Source organism: Gopherus flavomarginatus, chromosome 5 (assembly GCF_025201925.1).
Source record: "Gopherus flavomarginatus isolate rGopFla2 chromosome 5, rGopFla2.mat.asm, whole genome shotgun sequence".
Classification (NCBI taxonomy): Eukaryota; Metazoa; Chordata; order Testudines; family Testudinidae; genus Gopherus; species Gopherus flavomarginatus.
In genome coordinates this window covers 144618723-144639257 of record NC_066621.1, presented here as the reverse complement: position 1 = coordinate 144639257, position 20535 = coordinate 144618723, and the positions used below count along the sequence as shown (strand labels likewise).

Genomic DNA, 20535 nt, shown 5'->3' with positions numbered 1-20535 from the left:
ACCACCATGTAGCTACATTCGCTGGGTACCTCCTGTAAGGACTGTGTTAGTGACAAGGCCGGCTCCAGGGTTTTGCCGCCCCAAGCAGCAAGAAAGAAAGAAAGAAAGAAAAAAAGCCACGATCGCAATCTGCAGCTCTACCACTGCTGCTTCAGTCTTCGGCAGCAATTCAGCGGCTAGTCCTTCACTCCAAGACCCGGACATGCTGCCCCTCACCATTGGCCACCAGCTGTTTGCTTGGCTGGTGCCTGAAGCCAGCCCTGGTTAAGACACCAAGGCAGCCCTGTGCCTGCCAGTCTCTCCTCCCAGTCACAAGGCAAGCCCTAAGGACTGGCCAGAGAGATGTTGTTATTGCACCTGAACCCCCGCTTTCCCACCTCCATGGGGACGGAGATGGCCCTTGCAAGCGGAATTAGCCAGCCTGACCCATGACGCTGGGGGGCAGGGCAAATAGACTGCAAGTCCCAGCGTGCAAAGCAGCATGGCAGGGTGCATTGCACGATGGAACTTACAGTTTCTAGGGGCTGTTACCGGGATACCACCGTAAACACGGCTCCCAGGAGTCGCACTGTTCTCTCTGCGCCGGGCCGGCTCCCAAGCACCATGCAACCTGTAAGTTCTTCTTTGAGTGATTGCTCATATGCATTCCAGTTAGGTGTGCGCGCGCCGCGTGCACGTTCGTCGGGAAAACTTTTACCCTAGCAACCCAGTCGGGTCGGCTGGGCGCCCCCTGGAGTGGCGCCGCCATGGCGCCCAATATATATCCCAGCCGACCCGGCCACCCTTCAGTTCCTTCTTACCGCCCGTGTCGGTCGTTGGAACTGTGGAGCGCGGCTTCGCTGAACTCCACACTCCCTAGCAGCTCATTTAGCTTTCGTGGTATATAGTTACTCATTGTATATAGATAGTTTATAGTTGTCAATAGTTAGTAGTTTAGTGCTTTAGTTTAGTTTTTAGTGGTAACGAGGGGATCGGGGTACCCCCCCCTCCCCTCCCCCCACACGGGGAGCCGGAGCCCATGCCCGGCTCATCAGGTTTCAAGCCCTGTGCGGCTTGCCATAAACCTATGCCTGTGGGAGACCCTCATGACTCCTGCTTAAAATGCCTAGGGGAGTCGCACTTAACTGCTAAGTGCTCAATCTGCAAGTCCTTTAAGCCAAGGACCAAAAAGGAGCGGGACATTAGATTAAGACAGCTCCTAATGGAAGCGGCCTTGACACCTTCGCCCTCGGCTCAGAGCGCAAGCAAGCCGGTGAGCAAGGGCACCGCGGCACCGAGTACCTCCTCCAAGAAGGCGGCACCGAAGCCGAGCCAAGGCCGCTCCACCTCCCCGAGACCAAAGGCGGCGAAGGCACAAACCGTCTCGCCATCAGCCGCCCCGCAGCCAGACCCTGCGAAGACAGCGGATGGCCCGGCACCGATACCAGCCGCGGCACCGCCCAAACCGGTACCGTCGACTCCGGCCCCGAGAGGTCCGTCGAGTCCGGCACCTGGTAGCTCCCCGGTACACGCAGTGGTAGAGCTCTCTACACCTACTACCCCGGAGACATTTGCCGCGGCGAGGGAGCTGATCGCCATTACGGAGGCACCCATGCCCTTACCCCCGGCACCGCCGGTGCGGGTCCTGTGTTCTATGGGCAAGCCGACCCTGACCAGACCAGCTTCGGTCAGTGTAACAGACCGGCACCGCTCTAGGTCGCGATCCGGCAGACGCTCAGCTTCAAGACGACGTTCAGACTCACGGCGTCGGTCCCGATCTCGATCCCGATCCCGGTACCGATCGGGCTCCCGGCACCGATCACCTCGTCGGCGATCACCCAGGCACCGGTCGAGCTCTCGGCACCGATCACCTCGGTACCGCTCACGCTCCCGGCACCGCTCCGGCTCCAGGCACCGCTCCGGCTCCCGGCACCGGTCAGGCTCCCGGCACCGGTCGACGTCACGTGCGTCAACTGAGTACTCCCGGCACCGATCCAGCTCACGGCACCGCAGGGAGCACCGCGCCTACAGGAGCAGATCCAGACAACGGCGCTCGCGATCCCGGTCGACCTCCCGGCACCGAGCCGGTCGCAGGTCCCGGTCTCGCTCTCCCCACCAATACCAGCACCGGTCGCCAGTATCCAGAGGTGTGAGGTCGGTCGGCACCGCGGCACCGACCTTTGCAGCACCACCGTGGCCATCAAGAGCCACGTCGGCATCCTCCCATGCGGGTAGTTATTACGAACCTGAAGTACCGCTGGGCGAGTTTCAAGACCCACATACACAGGACACGAGTGCCCAACAGTGGGGCTTCTGGACACCATGGGCTTACCAACAGACCCAGGGTGCCCCCCTACCTCAGCCGCGTCCCGCTACCGCAGAGCATCGGGTGCCAGAGGCCACTGTTTCCCGACCTCCCGCGATTGAGTCGGACAAACAGCCACGTCCAGACTCACCGGGTTGTCACGAGCTGGAAACAGAGGAACAGCGAGACACCGCACAGGAGGACATCATCCCCGGTGTCTCCTCCTCCTCCTCGCCAGACGAGGCAGTGGCGGGGACTTCAACATCGGGACCTCCACCAATAGATCTCAGGGCCCACCAGGACCTCCTCCGTAGGGTAGCACTTAATATCAACCTCCCCGTGGAGGAAGTCTCGGAGGTTCAGGACCCGGTGGTGAGCATACTATCGGCAGATGCCCCTACCCGGGTAGCTCTGCCGTTTATACGGACTATTCAATCTACCACCGAAAACCTGTGGCAGTCACCGGCCTCCATCCCTCCGACAGCTAAGGGAGTGGAGAGGAAGTACATGGTACCCTCTCGGGGGTACGAATACCTCTATGTACACCCTCCCCCCTCATCCCTCGTGGCCCAGTCGGTCAATGACAGGGAGCGTCATGGACAACAGGCACCGGCCCCCAAGTCCAAAGAGGCCAAGCGCATGGACCTCATGGGTCGCAAGGTCTACTCAGCAGGGGCCTTGCAACTCCGTGTGGCCAACCAGCAGGCCCTTTTAGGGCGTTATAACCACAACATATGGGTGGAGGTGGGCAAGTTCGCGGAACTGCTCCCCCACGACTCACGCCCAGAATTCAATGCATTCCTGGAGGAAGGTAAGAAGGTGGCCAGGACTACCCTCCAGGCCTCCCTCGATGCAGCTGATTCGGCAGCCAGAACCATTGCGTCCGGAGTAACAATGCGGCGCATCTCTTGGCTTCAAGCATCCACACTACCTCCGGAGCTGCAATACACGATCCAAGACCTACCCTTTGACGGGAAAGGCTTGTTCTCTGAGAAGACGGACTCAAAATTGCAAAACCTAAAAGACAATAGGGTCATTATTCGCTCATTAGGGATGCATACCCCGTCCACCCAGCGCAGACCCTTCAGGCCCCAAACACGGCGCCCATACTTCCCACCCCGTCAGAGGCAAGACCTCAATAGACGGCGTGGACGCGGGGGACGCAGACGCCAACCCAGCTCCCAGGGAGGCCAGAACCAAGGGCCTTCCAAGTCGCAACTGGGCCCCAAGTCCGGCTTTTGAAGGTGCGCCCGGGGACGGCTTATCAGTCTCAATTCAGGATCCTTTCCCTACTTTCTACAACCGCCTCTCCCGCTTCCTCCCAGCGTGGTCCCAAGTAACGTCAGACCGTTGGGTGCTACGCACAGTGAAGCATGGATACCATTTACAATTTGCTTCTTCACCCCCTTCCCGCCCCCCTTCCCAGTCCCTCTTCAGGGACCCCTCTCACGAGCAAACCCTTCTACAGGAGGTTCGCTCCCTCCTGGCGGCGGGGGCCATAGAGGAAGTACCTCTAGCCGAGAGAGGCAAGGGATTCTACTCCCGTTATTTCCTGATCTCCAAATCCAAGGGAGGTCTCAGACCCATCCTAGACCTTCGGGGCCTCAACAAGTGGATGCTCAAGTTGAAGTTCCGTATGATCTCCCTGGGAACCATTATCCCATCCCTGGATCCTGGAGACTGGTACGCCGCCCTCGACATGAAAGACGCGTACTTCCATATTGCCATCTTCCCACCGCACAGGAAGTACCTCCGCTTCACGGTCACACATCAACACTTCCAGTTCACGGTTCTACCATTCGGTCTCTCGACAGCCCCGAGGGTGTTCACCAAGTGCATGGCCGTCGTGGCCGCCTACCTCCGTCGGCGGAAAATCCACGTCTTCCCGTACCTAGACGACTGGCTCCTGAAAGGTTCCTCCCAGTCGCAGGTACGACGACATGTAGAGGCTGCCACGGACCTCTTTTCCCGACTGGGACTGCTGGTCAACATCGAGAAGTCCAACCTAGTTCCAACACAGAGGTTGGACTTCATAGGTGCGACCCTGGACTCTATTCAGGCCAGGGCCTTCTTACCTCAACCTCGTTTCCAGGCGATCGGGGCGATCATCCGGAGCTTGCAAGCATCCCCTCTCACCTCGGCTCGGACATGTCTCACACTCCTCGGTCACATGGCCGCTTGCACGTACGTGACAAAGCATGCCAGACTCAGAATGAGGCCCCTCCAAACGTGGCTTCACTCAGTATACCGACCAAGCAGAGACCACCCGGATGTGTTAGTGACGGTGCCCCCCGATCCTCTCCGCTCCCTCGACTGGTGGCTGACCCCATCGTTGGTATGCGCGGGGATGCCATTCCATCCGCAACAGCCATCGGTGACTCTAACAACCGATGCGTCATCCCTGGGTTGGGGAGCTCACTTAGGAAACCTGCGCACCCAGGGCCTGTGGTCGACCCTCGAGCTGTCACTCCACATAAATGTCCGGGAGCTAAGGGCAGTCCGCCTTGCCTGCCAGGCATTTCTCCGTCACCTCCAAGGCCGTTGTGTTTCCGTACTCACGGACAACACAACGGCCATGTATTATATCAACAAACAGGGGGGAACCCGGTCATCTCCACTGTGCCAAGAGGCCATTCGACTCTGGGACTTCTGTATAGCCCACTCGATAGACCCAGTGGCATCCTTTCTCCCAGGGGTCGAGAACACGCTGGCGGACAACCTCAGCCGATCCTTTCTCTGCCACGAATGGTCGATCAGACCAGACGTCATCCATTCCATCTTCCAGAGGTGGGGGTTTCCCCGCATAGACCTCTTTGCAACCAGGTCCAACAGGAAGTGCCAGGAGTTTTGCTCCTTTCAAGGTCTCTCCCCGGGGTCGATCACGGATGCATTTCTCCTGCCGTGGACCCGCCATCTCCTGTATGCCTTCACTCCGTTCCCCCTGGTGCACAAGGTCCTCTTGAAGTTGCGCAGAGACAAGGCTCACCTGATACTGATCGCACCTGCGTGGCCCAGACAACACTGGTTCACCACCTTGATGAACCTATCTGTGGACCCCCCAATTCACCTTCCTCTCCATCCAGACCTAATTACCCAGGATCATGGCACGCTTCACCACCCGGACCTGCGAGCCCTTCATCTCACGGCGTGGCTCCTACATGGCTGAGCTCGGCAGAGCTCAGCTGCTCTACGCCGGTCCAACATATACTGCTTAACAGCAGGAAGCCCTCCACTCGCTCTACGTACAGGGCCAAATGGAAACGCTTCTCTTGCTGGTGCGCTTCCCAAGGGGTGAACCCCACGCAGTCCCCAGTTTCCACAATCCTCGACTACCTCTGGTACCTTAAACAGCAGGACCTGGCAACTTCCTCCTTAAAGGTGCACTTAGCGGCCATTTCAGCCTTCCGGCCAGGTGAAGGTGGCCGCTCCATATTTTCTCATCCGCTAGTCGCCAGATTTCTTAAAGGACTGGAGCGACTATACCCGCCTGTACGCCGCCCTGCCCCTACGTGGGACCTTAACTTAGTCCTGAACAGGCTCATGCTCCCACCATTCGAGCCACTGGCGACATGCTCGCTCACACACCTATCATGGAAGACAGCTTTCCTGGTGGCCATTACATCGGCCAGACGGGTCTCAGAGCTGAAAGCTCTCACAGTGGACCCACCTTACACCGTCTTCCATAAGGACAAGGTACATCTACGACCCCACCCGGCGTTCCTCCCTAAGGTGGTGTCCACCTTTCATACCAACCAGGACATCTTCCTTCCCGTCTTCTTTCCGAAACCACACTCTTCTCGGCGGGAGCAACATCTACACTCCTTGGATGTACGTAGAGCGCTTGCCTTCTACATCGAGAGAACCAAGGGGTTTCGGAAGTCCCCTCAGCTTTTCGTAGCGATTGCAGAACGCATGAGGGGACAACCTATATCCTCTCAGAGGATCTCCTCCTGGGTGACTGCTTGCATCCGCACATGCTACGACTTGGCTCGTGTCCCATCTGGCCACCTCACAGCACACTCCACAAGAGCCCAGGCGACATCAGCGGCCTTCCTGGCGCACGTGCCTATTCAGGAGATATGTCGTGCGGCGACCTGGTCATCGGTACACACTTTCACCGATCACTATGCGTTAGTCAGACAATCTAGAGATGATGCGGCCTTTGGCGTAGCAGTTTTAAATACCGCCACATCTCGCTCCGACCCCACCGCCTAGGTAAGGCTTGGGAATCACCTAACTGGAATGCATATGAGCAATCACTCGAAGAAGAAAAGACGGTTACTTACCTTTGTAACTGTTGTTCTTCGAGATGTGTTGCTCATATCCATTCCAAACCCACCCTCCTTCCCCACTGTCGGAGTAGCCGGCAAGAAGGAACTGAAGGGTGGCCGGGTCGGCTGGGATATATATTGGGCGCCATGGCGGCGCCACTCCAGGGGGCGCCCAGCCGACCCGACTGGGTTGCTAGGGTAAAAGTTTTCCCGACGAACGTGCACGCGGCGCGCGCACACCTAACTGGAATGGATATGAGCAACACATCTCGAAGAACAACAGTTACAAAGGTAAGTAACCGTCTTTTTCTTTCCCCTCCACGGCTGCTGCACAGCACTTCCTCGCAGTGCCCTGGCCGGGAGACGTGGAGGTCACGGGGTAGTGCAAGGGGAGGAGGGTTGCAGATAACGCCTGCAAACAGCCCGAGTAGGGACAGCACTGGCAGTAGCTTGCAGGCATGGCTGCAGCCCCTAAAGTAGCCAGAAGGGCCAGGAGCAAGCTGCCTACGCAGTCTGCTAGGTGATATAGACTTTAAGGGAACAAAGGTGATCTCCTGCCTGCTGTTTATTTTGGCTTTAACTACTAGTGCAGGGGAGAGGAGAATGACGTGGTGCTTTTTCTACTGGAGTCCGGACTCCTGGGTTTTCTTTCCAGTTCTACTGAGGACTTATGGAAAAGCGACTTTGTGCCTCAATTTCTGCACCTGTAAAAAGGTTAATGCTATTAACATGTTAGTGACAGGTTTCAGAGTGGTAGCCGTGTTAGTCTGTATCAGCAAAAATAAAGAGGAGTCCTTGTGGCACCTTAGAGACTAACACATTTGTTTGGGAATAAGCTTTCGTGGGCTGAAACCCACTTCATCTGATGCATGGAGGTGCCACATGGACTCCTCCTTGTTCTAACATGTTAGTGACACTAATCTCCTAGGGAAGTTGCCTTCTTAAATATCTTCTGATGGTGGAAGGTGCTTACTATATCAGTAAGAATTATAATTCTTTGCTGTCAAAAGACTTCAGTACAAATTAAACCACCTGCCATTTTGGTTTTAATGACCATACATGACCACACATTTAAGCAAGCAGCCAGAGACCTGGTCTACACTACGTGTTTAAACCGAATTTAGCAGCATTAAACCGATTTAACCCTGCACCTGTCCACACAATGAGGCCCTTTATAGTGATATAAAAGTCTCTTTAAACCGGTTTCTGTACTCCTCCCCAACGAGAGGAGTAGCGCTGACATTGGTATTTCCATGTCAGATTAGGGTTAGTGTGGCTGCAAATCGACAGTATTGGCCTCCGGGTGATATCCCACAGTGCACCATTGTGATCGCTCTGGAAAGTAATCTGAACTGGGATGCACTGGCCAGGTAGACAGGAAAAGCCCCGCGAAATATTGAATTTCATTTCCTGTTTGCCCAGCGTGGAGCTCTGATCAGCACGGGTGGCGATGCAGTCCCAAATCCAAAAAGAGCTCCAGCATGGACCGTACGGGAGATACTGGATCTGATCGCTGTATGGGAAGACAAATCTGTTCTATCAGAACGCCGTTACAGAAGACGAAATGACAAAGCATTTGAAAAAATCTCCAGGCCATGATACAGAGTCCACAGCACAGTGCTGCGTGACAAGCGTAACGGAAAGCCAAAGAATCAAATGGACGCTCATGGAGGGAGGGAGGGTGGACTGAGGACTCCAGCTATCCCACAGTCCCCGCAGTCTCCGAAAAGCATTTGCGTTCTTGTCTGAGCTCCCAGTGCCTGAAGGGTCAAAAACATTGTCCTGGGTGGTTCAGGGTATAGCTCGTCAATTTATCCCCACCGCCCCTGTGAAAGAAAAGGGGAAAAAAATCATTTCTTGCCATTTTTCAATGTCATCGTATGTCTACTGCATGCTGCTGGTAGACGCGGTGCTGCGGCACTGAACAGCAGCATCCCCTCCCCTTCCTTTCCTGATAGCAGACGGCACAAAATGGTGGAAAACCGTCATCAGCCCATGAGTGCTCCTGGCTGGCCTCGGTGAGGTCAGCCGGGGGCGACTGAGTAAAAATGGGAATGACTCCCTGTCATTCCTGGCAAACGGTACAAAATGCTGGGTAACCGTCCTCATCATAGCAGCTGGAGCCTGAGCTCCATCAGCCCCCCGCCCCCCATTTCGTGTCTAAAGAAAAGATTCTGTACTCCCTGGACTATCATAGCAGTGGGAGCCTGCCTTCCCCTCATTTTATCTCGCTAAAAAGTCAGTGTTTCTTATTCCTGCATTCTTTATTACTTCATCACACAAATGGGGGGACACTGCCACGGTAGCCCAGGAGGGGTGTGGGAGGACAGAAGCAATGGGTGGGGTTGTTGCAGGGGCACCCCCTAGAATGGCATGCAGCTCATCATTTCTGCGGGATCTCTGGGGCTCTGACATGGAGCAGCTGTGCTCTCTGGTTCTCTAGGACACTTGCCCCATATTCCAGGCAGGACTGACTCTATTTTTAGACAAAACATAAAGAAGGGAATAACCCGGGGAGTCATTCCCATTTTTGTCCATGCGCCCCCGGCCAACCTCAGCGAGGCCAGCCAGGAGCACCATGACAGCAGCAGATGGTACAAAATGATTGATAATCATCATTGCCAATTTCCAATTGCAAACAGTACAAAATGATTGATAACCATCATCTCATCACCAATTTGCAATGGCAGACGGTGCAATAGGGATGGTAACCATCTCTGCTACCTTGCAAAGGCAAATGAATGCTGCTGTGTAGCACTGCAGTACCACCTCTGTCAGCAGCATCCAGTACACATACGGTGACAGTGACAGAAGGCAAAACGGGCTCCATGGTTGCCATGCTATGGCGTCTGCCAGGGCAATCCAGGAAAAAAGGGCACGAAATGATTGTCTGCCGTTACTTTCACAGAGGAAGGATTGAGTGACGACATTTACCCAGAGTCACCTGCGACACTGTTTTTGCACCATCATGCATTGGGATCTCAACCCAGAATTCCAATGGGCTGGGAAGACTGCGGGAACTATGGGATAACTATGGGATAGCTACCCACAGTGCAACGCTCCAGAAATCGACGCTAGCCTCGGTACATGGACACACACCACCGAATTAATGTGCTTAGTGTGGCCGTGTGCACTTCACTTTATATAATCTGTTTTACAAAACCGGTTTATGTAAAATTGGAATAATCCCGTAGTGTAGACATACCCAGAGAGTTATATCTGCACAGTATAGTTTGCAGACACAGTAAAGTTCTTTATTCTGTTTTGCTATCATTGTTTACACTTGTATCTGATTAATCATTTCCTGCATCACTAACCATCTTCTGCTTAAGCTTTAATTGAATTGATAATCCCATGTTTACAGTCTCAAGATACTGAATTTATGCAGCCCCTTTCATCAGAGGATTGCAAAGCACTTGAAAAAAGGGAGGTATTGTTTCCATTGGACAGTTGGAAAAATTGAGGCCCAAAGAAGGCAAGATCATACAATTGGTTAGTGTGAGCATCAGGAATAAAACCCAGATTTCCTGACTCCCAGTTCAGGATTCTAACCATTATGCAAGTTGCCTTCTGCTGACATGAAATTATTTTGATATTCTAAGGTCTTGTCCACGTGGCCTTGCAATGCGAACTTCTGGAATGTGAACTGCAGTGCACATTAAAGTGTTTTGCTCTCACTACCCCAGGTGGTCCCTGCTAATGTGATCTAAAAGGTACCGAGTTTACATTAGCATAGTCCTATTTGAAACATAGCCCTTTTAGTTCATGCTAGCAGGATTTACACAAGGCACTGCAATTCACCCCTGTCATCCACACTGTGACTGTGGGGGCCGTGCAGACAAGCCTTAAGTCCAGTGTTCTGACAATATTTAGAACTGAGTCAGAGTCTGTGTGGATTTCTGTGAGACCGGTTGGTCAGCTGGTAAAAAGTGACAGCAAACCTTAATGCAATGCTGTATTTAAACTAATTATCCTTAATTGAAGAGCAAGAGTCCCAGCAATTGGATGCATGTTATCTTAAAGGTGACCTGCAAAAGGTTTTTTAAGCCTTTGCAATCTGTCCTTTTTAATGATGCATAAAGAAGACTGAAAGGTTTTTGGTGGTTTTTTTTTTTCCCTTCCAATTTTTTTTTCTCCTTATTTTTCACTTGGAAATTCAAAGAATGTAAAATCTGATCTTCTCTGGTTTTGTTGGATGACCACTAGGAGGTCTAAAAGATGTTTTGCGAACTCTTCATACCTAAGTTAAATGAGCAAGGAACCTGCTGAATCTTTAACAAAGATTTCCTTTTTCCAAAGTCTTAAATAGTCCTTGAAGTTAAATAGATGTTACCTGAAACAAACAAAAAATAATGTGTTTTAAAGAGCCTAACTAAAACTCCTTTCTGTTCTTACTGGTTCTCCAGAGTCTTCCAATGTATGCATGATTTAAATTTCTATTGTTAAAAAAAAGTTAAACCTCCCAGTAAACCTTTCAGGCCTTCTTTAGAATCTGAAATAAGCAAATTAGAATTAAAACCTCATTTTTCTCTTCGTTAGCCAGTCAGGTTTTGACCCCAAAGATTTTGTCTATTTGGCCAGCTCAGGAACCAGTTCTCAGGGACTTGCCTGACAACATGTGGGTGAAATGGACCATTGAGACAGACCAAACTATGGTCAAACTACGCAGTGTTTGTATTATAAATACTTTGTTTAATTGGGTTGAGAATATGCCTGGATTAGATTTAAAAAAGTAGTTAAAGAGTTTACACATGACATTATATTTTAATTTTTGTAGACGATAAAAATAGCCCCAGGGGTGTGGTACTGGAAAGAGGATACCAAAACACTTGAATTTGCAAGGTAAAAGTTACAACTTTTAAAATGAACAAACTAAAGCCTTGATCCAGCAGTCCTTATACAGATAAAAATTGGATCCCAATGGGGTTTTGCCCAAATATGAACTGCAGCACCAGACCCTACGTGTTTGTTTTCCCTGTGGAGGGAATAGCTTCTTAACTCTCACTCTGTAGGACATGTTGTCATTTACCCCAGTAGCTTAATGGAAAGAGAAATTTGCCATAGAAATAATGAATATGTTAGTGACATTTACTTTGCACTACTCTCCAACAGTGTTCACTACAAGAGGATTCCAGCAAGGCATGTTATATCAGATAGGCACATGCCTGAGACAATGCTCTGAAAGCCAAGGGCCAAATTCAGAACTGATGCATTGGGTGCAACTTCACTGAAGACGTGGAGCTGTGTCCACTGCTGTGTTTGACCCTGAAGTACTTCCAAGCACCCAGGACCTGTAGGCATAATGCATCTGCGCCTGTCAAGGGGTGATATTGCTCTTAAACATTATTATTTTTTATGGTTTTGTGGCAGTTGTGGATTAAGACTTTAATGGGCCGAAATCTACAAAAAAATTTGGGCCATTGAAAAAAATATAGGCTCCCTGTTCTTTCCCGAAACAGCTGACTGTGAGTATGTGCCATGCAGGGCGGATGACTTGGAGTCGGGTCACACATGACTCCCACTTGCTGCCTCCCCGCCCCTTTCATATGCATTCCAGGTCTTCCTCAGGTGTGGATTCCTCCTGTGTATACTGTTTCTTCCCTACTCCTGCTGCTTGGTCTGCCCATCATACACGCCCCTTTAAAGAATGGGTCCCAGCAAGTCTACCAGCCTCTCTGCTGCGCTCAGGTGTGCTGCTCCCTGCCTACCTACTTGCCCTGTAAGGATTAGTGGGTTTCCTCCATTTCTTGTGTCCCACAGTGTACAGCAGGGGTCCTCAAACTGGGGGGTCGGGACCCCTCAGGGGGTCACGGGGTTATTACATAGGGGGGTCGCGAGCTGTCAGCCTCCACCCCAAACCCTGCTTTGCCTCCAGCATTTATAATGGTGTTAAATATATAAACAAGTGTTTTTAATGTATAAGAGGGGTTGCACTCAGAGCTTGCTTTGTGAAAGGGGTCACCGATACAATAGTTTGAGAATCACTGGTGTACAGGGACCATGACAGCAAACTCTGGAACAAGGTGGCTCACTTTTCAAGCCTATCCTCTCTGAGACAAGAGGACTAAGAGCCCAGTCCTGTGCTCACTGATTTCAGTGGGGGCAGGAGCAGGAAACAACCTTTCCCTTCCTATCTCGCAGTGCTCTGTGTGGCAGATGCAGGAGTGGGAGGATATGAAATTCGTCAGATGTATTTGTCCCTTTCTAAACCTGCCTCGGTGGATAGCAAGAGCAATGTCTGAGACCCTGACCCAATCACCATTTATAGATGTGTCTCAGTATCACAGGGAGGCTTAAACATGTGGGTGTTAAATTCCAGTGTATACTGAATTTGTTGCAGCACTTCCCTCTCCAATTGCACTTTACCTTTCTGAATGTTCACTCTGTGTGTGTTACAGCTCCATCCCCACCGCAGATGCTAAAGAGAAACTCAAGAAGGGCAAAACCATCCATTTTCAGGAAATGGGCAGTAAAACACTAGACAGGTATTCCGGGTTAAACTCACTTGGCTAAAACGGGAAAGCAGCGTTATTTGAGTGGGACCTTTTGCCCATAGTTTTAAGAATTTATATTTTATTTTGTTTGAACAAAGTATGTAAGGCAGAAAGTAATCTGTCACTTCAGCAGTCATTTCAGGCTGTGTGGTTAGTGGTCCGAGCACAGGACTGGGAGCCAGGAATTCCTAATGTCTGTTCCTAGCTCTGACTCCAGCTCCTTTTGGTCGTGGGCAAGTCACTGAACAGCTCTGCTGCTGTTTCCACATCTGTTAAAATGAGGACAATAACACTTACCTATAGAGAGGGGTCTTGTGAGGATGACTTAATTCTTTCATGTTTGTAAAGCACTTCAAAGATTACATTTGTTGTTACCATTATTATTTATGTTACACATGGACTATATTGGTATACACTAAAAGGCACAGTTAACTTTCCTCTTTACCACCCATAACCTAAAATGTCTTTGACCTAAGAGGTACGGCCAAAACTTATGATATTACCAAATGAAAGAACCACATTCAGAAGTGCTCTGAAGAGTTGAAGGACCTTGGTTGGCTGAACATGGTCTACGTGCAGTAGCTTGTGAAAGAAAGAAAGAAAGAAAGACATCAGAGTATTCATCAAACATTTTTTAACTACCAGTTTCATTTTTAAATTGAATCAACTGAAAAGAGAATGTCCCAGTTATTAACAGCAAACTTGTATCTGACATAATCCAAATCAGTGGAATTAACAGCGTACTTTAAATCCTGCCTGTAGATCGACTCCTAGTATGTTTCGAGATTTGTTTGGTGCAAGATTCCCTGAGAAAAGAATGAATATACAAGAAGAGAAATCCCCTAGGCTATCGAAGCGGGGACAAAATGAGTGTATTACATTAGACGATGTTAAATGTGAGTAAACACTGTCATTTGGTCTCAGCACAGTGTTATCCTTACAGATTAGAAAAGTATTTCCTCTAAAAGTTTTTCCTCAGAAATATTTTTGACATCCATTTTTTTCCACTTGGTGCATTTTTAGATGCTGCTTTGTTTCTTGTTCAAGAAGATGAATCATATCATATACCATCTTTTACAGCAGTTATGAGGTATGTAATCTGGAATTCGTTCTAAGAATTGTGTGTGTGTGTGTGCTGTGTGTTTTAATAACTGATGGTGATGGATTCAGAGCTTATAAAAAGTGGAGAGCAAAATATTAGAGCTTTAAAATCTTTCATCTGTCAACTACACTTTCCACTTTCAGTGGAAAGTGCTACCAATTGCATTTCAGCTCTAACAGAGAGCAAGAAGTTAATTCCCTTACTCTTATGAAAGGGTCTTTCACTGTGATTACTAAGGGCTAGATTGTGATTTGGGGCTAAGCATTCATTCAGGGTAGTAATTCTAACTGTCTCCCTATGCAGACTTACCCACAGATCGGGTCTGGCACAAGGCCCTAGAAAGGAGGAAAGAACAAGGTGGAGCCTTTGTTCTGCTCTGCCAATACTAGAAGTGCTGAGCTGGTGCAGAAGGTGTCAGAATTTGCTGCTGGTATTTGTCAGCAGTAAATTACTTCCCTGCTGCCCAGAACAAGAAGGAAACAGAGAAGGAATTGTACCTCAGAGATATGTCCCTGAGGCACAATGGGGTGGTACCACTTCCACACTACCTTTTGCTCAGGGCCCTGCCTATAGCCACAATCTAGCCCTAAGGAATGATCACTTGAGAAGAGAGGCGTTTTTCTGCTTGAACTTTTAAATGCGGGTTCCACACTTAATGATGTATTTTGTACACAGAAGTCATATGTTTTATAACCCACTTGCTTCAGAAGGCCCATCTCCTGGAATGTCCACATGCAGATCCACTCTTCAGCGTGTTTCTTGGACTGTTTTGATTAGTATTTCTGTAGGGCATGTCCCTGCAAACCCTTACTAGTGGGTGTAGTGCTTAGGGTCTGCTAGGAAGCTCTAGGCTAAGTACTAAGTGTTGGTAGACTGTAGGCGCTTTGGGGCAAGGACATATTTTTAGGTTCAGCCTTACATCAGTAGTATTACATTCATGAAGGTAATCTTGTTGTCTTCCATTTAGGAGTAAGCAGCTGGATGAGTTCCTCATGGCTCTGCTTTTCTATTTATCGTATTATCTGGAAAAAATTGCCCTGGAAAAGAAACCCAAATCTTTTATGGTGTAAGTAAGAGACTTTACTGATTTAAGGACACAAGGCCTTACTCTACCGATGCATGCAGCCCTTACTCAGGTGAATAGTATCATTGCTTCAATGGGACACCACACATAAGCAAGGACTGCTGCAGGATTGGGCTCATAATAGATACAGACTAGATTTCCCATTACTGTCTCTGTTGGGACATTTGAATGTAAAGGTCTTTTATCTACAAGGGGAGCATTACAGGTATGTTTCGAAATGCTGACACAACCAGGCACAGTTTACAGTGTTAAAGATGGAGAGCCCAGTCCTACAAACACATACTCCTAGACATACTGCTCACTACTGAGAATAGTCTCTCCTTCCTTCCTAATATGTTTGTTCTCCTTTGTCTGTCTTGTCTATTTATACTGTGTGCTCTTTGGGGCCTGGACTGCCACTTACTGTATAGATATACACCGTGCCTAGTAAAATGGGGCCACCATCTCAACTGGAGCCTCAAGGTGCTACTGCAGTGCTAATAAACTACAACTTATATTTCCTTTTTCTTCATTGGGATAAGTCATGGTAGTAAGCATTAAGCCCAGCCCTTTGTGTTTGCAAGATAGAGCCCCAAGTAATCTTGTTCACTAGTGTCCCACATAATTGACAGCAGCTATTATAAATGAGCAAAGGTGTGTATCCCTCTGCACAAAGTTAGTCAGTCAGCAGCTTGTGACGTTTCAACCTGTTTCCTAGCTTCCAGCAGGATTTTTGACATATCAACCCTTAGCAGGGTTTTATGTCCAGCAACCTGCCAAATTAGTGCCCATATATTATGGAGCTACAATAAAAATTCCAAAGTAGATAAGGTTGAAAATAGCTTTCCATCATATGCCTGATTTCAGCCCCCATCAATGTCCTTACATAAATAGATTCCACTTGAAATTTTTCATCTGTGGTCTTGTGCCTAAGGAAGATTTGATTTTTGGGCCACATTTCATTTTAGGGCTCCACTTATAAATGGTTTATAAAGTGTGACTAGATGTTATAAGCATGTTGCAGCGTGAGAAGTATTTGTGAGATAGTTATATACTGTTATGTCGTTTTGACCCAAGTGGTTAGACAAAATGCAGGGTCCTGTGCATTGGTTTCATTAGGAGGAGAACTTGATAACAGAATCATTTATCTCTTTGATGTACTCCTGTTTATTTACAATGAATGAACAAATTCCTGTTTTGATGAACACAGGAGGAATCAAACAATAGGAGATAATGTGTTTGCTCAGAGTTCCAAGCCTCTTTTCAGCTAAGCACTGTTACTAAAAGCTCTCTATCTCTCAGCTTTTTCTCAGGGTTATGACAAAGGATAGGGGGAAATTAAATAGCATTATCCCCCGAGCCGCCTCTCTCCCCAAGATTTAGTCAGGGATATATAGTACAAGTCATGGACAGGTCACAGGCTGTGAATTTTTGTTTATTGCCTGTGACCTGTCCGTGACTTTTACTAAAAATACCCATGACTAAAACGTAGCCTTATTCATAAATAAATAAACGAGATCCATAAATCATAAATGTTATTTCACATACGTGGTCTTGGATTTGCTGGTAGAGCTGGGGGCTGCGACCAGTAAGATGATCTCATGGCTGGTGAAAGGCACCCTGCAGGTCCTGAAATTGCTAGTGTCTCCATCAGGAAAGACAAGATGCTGTCCACTGAAACGGTGAATAGTTAGACTCTTGCTAAAAAGTATGTAACTTGACTGAACTCACCAATTACCTCTGCGTTTCAAACATTCTTGCTTTGGAAGGTTATAGAGGCATTCATGTCAGAGCCCCTCTGGGTCCATCTAGATTCCTTTTCCCATGACCCTGTTGATCAGGTTTCTGATCTGGGGGTGGTAAAGAAAGACAACTTCTGTGTTTTATCTTTACTTGATGCTCTTCTGATTCTTTATGAGTCCCAGCCTGAGTAGTAGCAGATTTCTTACTGATACACTGAGCAAAGAACTCCAGACTCAACCAGCCATCCTTCCAAAAAGCAGTGAAAGTCAATCCACCCCATGGGTGGCAGTTTGAGCTAGAAAACATACAAACATGTGTTTTCTTCACTTCCTAAAAATAATCTTCTACCTTTATTGTTCCTGGAATCTAATATTTCAGAAATGGCTTAGTCTGAGAGTTCTACATTTGCTTTATTAATTTGTCCTAAAAGAGGATGAGAACCTTTCAGCACTTTTTGGAAGGATTTTGGAGATGTTTGTCAGTGTGGCACCAATTGTACAATGAAGTGTGCCCATATACGATGTATATCTGAACCTGCAAGAAGTCCCAAGGATCCATGTCTAGGCTACAAGAAGGGCTCACAGGCTTGGTAAGACCAGAGAGATTCCCCTGGCAGTCTGTGGATGTGGAGCTTGCAAACCCTGCAAGATCAGAGAGAACTTATGGGGCCAAGTCCCATGCTGTGTTGCCCCACCAGCCCTGAAAATGCTCTCAATCAATCTGACTGCAAACGGGTCCTCTGGGTTGGTTCATGCAGTGTGATGGTTTATACATATTCTTTCCTTTCATAAAGATTCAGACTTATCCCACCTAAACGAAACACTCTTTAAAATAACTCTTTTTCCTTCTTTTAAAACAGAAACCCCAGTGTGTTAGACCAAAAAGAACTGGAAGAGACATTGGCTAAGCTAGCAGGAACCAAGAAACACCTTGCCAAGGTGTACTGCATTCTTATTCTTGGACTAGGAAGGGCTGAGCAGCATCACATGGCTTGTGGAAAGTAAGGAAATGCACTGAGTAATTTTTCCTATGATGACTCCTCACCAGGTACACTTGTATTGATTGTAGTCAGTGTGGGGCATTGTGGGACAGCTCCTGAAAGCCCGTAACAGTCAACATAAGCACCATGGTGTCTACACTGACACTGCGTTGACCTAACTACATCGACCTTGACTCTACACTGCTTGTGGGGGCAATTGTTGCCATTACACCTGACATCCAGCCAGTCCAAGCATGGGCCAGGGCCCTCATTTTGGGTATGTCTGCACTGCACTCAAGAGGTGTGATTGCAGCAGGTGTAGTCATACCGAAGTCAGCTGTGATCTAGCTAGATCAAAGCTAGCTTGAGTAAGAATAGCATTGAAGCCACAGCAGTATGAGTGGCGGCAGTGTCCTGGTATTCCTGGCCGACAGGGCTAACCTGTGCAGCCTCCCATGTGTTGCGATTTCATTGCTAGTGTTGCTCATGCTGGCTTTGATCTCATTTAGATCAAAGGTAACTCAGGTATGTCTAGTTGTGCTGCAGTCACGTCTCCCACTTGCAGTCTAGCCAGATCTTTTCTTTGACAAAGACAAAAGCCCACAATAACCCAGTCCAAGTGAGCACTGCAGGAGGGAAAGCATTGGCCAGGGCCAAAGTGAGCAGCATGGAAAATATTATAGACTTTTGTTATAAATAGGAGGCCTGCCAAGTGATTCATAGATTGTAAGGCCAGATGGGACCACTGTGTCCTCTAGTCTGACCTTCTGCATAACACAGCCCATAGGGCTGCAACACACTGCAGCAGGACTTTGGAAACCTGACTTGCAGCTCAGATCCAGTTGTGCAGAAGCCTTGTTGGCTATAGGAGCAATGTGGTATTGAGCAGGTCCAGCACAGGCAACTGGGCAAATGACAATGCTGACATTAATTGCCATTTCCAAAGCTTCAGAGGAGATTGTGAGAACAATGTAGCAGGGAGGAGGGAAGGTTAATACCTCTTAGAAGGAGAAAGGTAAACTAGTTAATCCATGTAATATACCATACTGTGATACCAGTGCTATGTCACATACCTCCTTGTGATCAGTGAATTGCTATGCACCAGCGTACTGTGCTGGCACAGCCCATCCACACTGTTGCTGTCTGTTGCTGAAGCCTTCTGCTACCTACTTCCATGACCAAACTGTTCCCCAGTCCCTCCAAATGTAGATTGCCAGTGTGTGCCCCATATCATGAGGCCCTGAAGCATGAGGAGTAAAGAGCACAGCACAGTACTCCCTGTGCACCCTGGGACCACAGGATTGTATGACCAGCACACACAGCATTGTGTGACCAGCTGCTGGATCTCTGGGCTGATTGCAGTTTGGGATGATGCTGTGGGGTTGTTTTCATTGTCTTGCTGATTGGACAGGGAGGGTCATGCTAGCATTTTGTTTTTCCGGTCGGAGCACAGACTGTAATACAGCTTCAAAGGCTGCGGGTACAAGACCTCATTTGTGCAATGTCTTCTCTGGGCCAGCTAGAGCTACTGGCTCTGAAGAACTAATCTACTCACAGTCCTTGCTAGGATAAAACTCCCTGGACAAGAAATCAGTGGAAAAGGAGCTCTGCCTTACTTACTGAGTCTGCTGCCAATTCTCTCTCTTCTCTTTCCTGGTAGAGGCAAAGGAGCAGGGTTGTAGCTATATAGAGAGAAGTTAATTAAAAAAAAACAAACCCTGCAACAGTCTGGGTAAAAAGTGAAGAGATGTGAATGAGAATTGTCAGTATTATTTAGTATTTACATTACAATTGTGCCCAGAGGCTCTGAAGAGGATTGAGGCCCCACTGTGTCAGGCTCTGTAGAAACATAGAGATAGATGTGGTCCCTGCCTCAAAGAGCTTAGAGTCTAGGGCCTGGTCTATATTACATGGGTAGGTCTACATAAGCTGCCTTGTGTCAACCTAGCTGTCCAAGCATCTTCATTTAAATGTGGCTCCCCCAACATAAAGGCCTCGCCACACTTGTTTGATAACATCACTTTCCTTCATAGAGTAGAGTCACAGTCGATGTAAGTAAGTCGACGCAGTGTCAGTGTAGATACTGTGTTGCTTACATTGACTGTTACTGGCTTTCAGGAACTGTCCCACAATGCCCCACACTGACCATACAATGGATACAAACACTCCTAGTGAGGATGCGCAGCACCAACACAAGGAGCCAAGTGTGCACACTCACAAGTGATTTAATAACTGTGGTGGTTGTGTGCCAGTGTAAATTAGGTCGACCTAATTTTGTAGTATAGACATGGTCTAAGAAGACAAACAATATAGGAAGGGTGGGAAGAGGGACGAGAAGCAATCAAGTATATTCATTATAGGTGGGATTTTCAATTGAGTTCAAAGGACACAGGCGTAGGCCAATGCTGAGTGCTTTTGAAAATATCTATCTACCTATCTACCTATCTATCTAAAGTAAGGTTGGGATTTTCAAAAGTGCTCAGCTTTGGCCTATCTCTGCTCCCATTGAAGGCAACTGAAAACCCAACACATCATGAATGTGTTTGAGTCTATTCATCCATCCACCTGTGAGAGATACAAACGTGTTTTGCAATTACAT

General features: G+C 48.5%; 1 protein-coding gene across 2 annotated transcripts in view; it reads left to right on the top strand.

The window, feature by feature from the left end:
* Positions 1-501: 501 nt before the first annotated feature.
* Positions 502-20535, top strand: part of PPP1R36 (protein phosphatase 1 regulatory subunit 36) — a 28050-nt gene continuing 8016 nt past the window's right edge. Inside the window, exons 1-8 of one of the 2 annotated variants that reach the window (XM_050952665.1) lie at positions 584-612; positions 11333-11397; positions 12697-12856; positions 12954-13040; positions 13812-13945; positions 14073-14139; positions 15119-15217; positions 17817-17957. In XM_050952665.1, coding sequence (XP_050808622.1) covers positions 13018-13040; positions 13812-13945; positions 14073-14139; positions 15119-15217; positions 17817-17957 — 464 coding nt within the window. In that variant the 5' untranslated portion in view covers positions 584-612; positions 11333-11397; positions 12697-12856; positions 12954-13017. Of the gene's footprint in view, positions 613-11332; positions 11398-12696; positions 12857-12953; positions 13041-13811; positions 13946-14072; positions 14140-15118; positions 15218-17816; positions 17958-20535 lie in introns of both variants that reach the window. The other variant, XM_050952664.1, reaches the window with a different exon arrangement.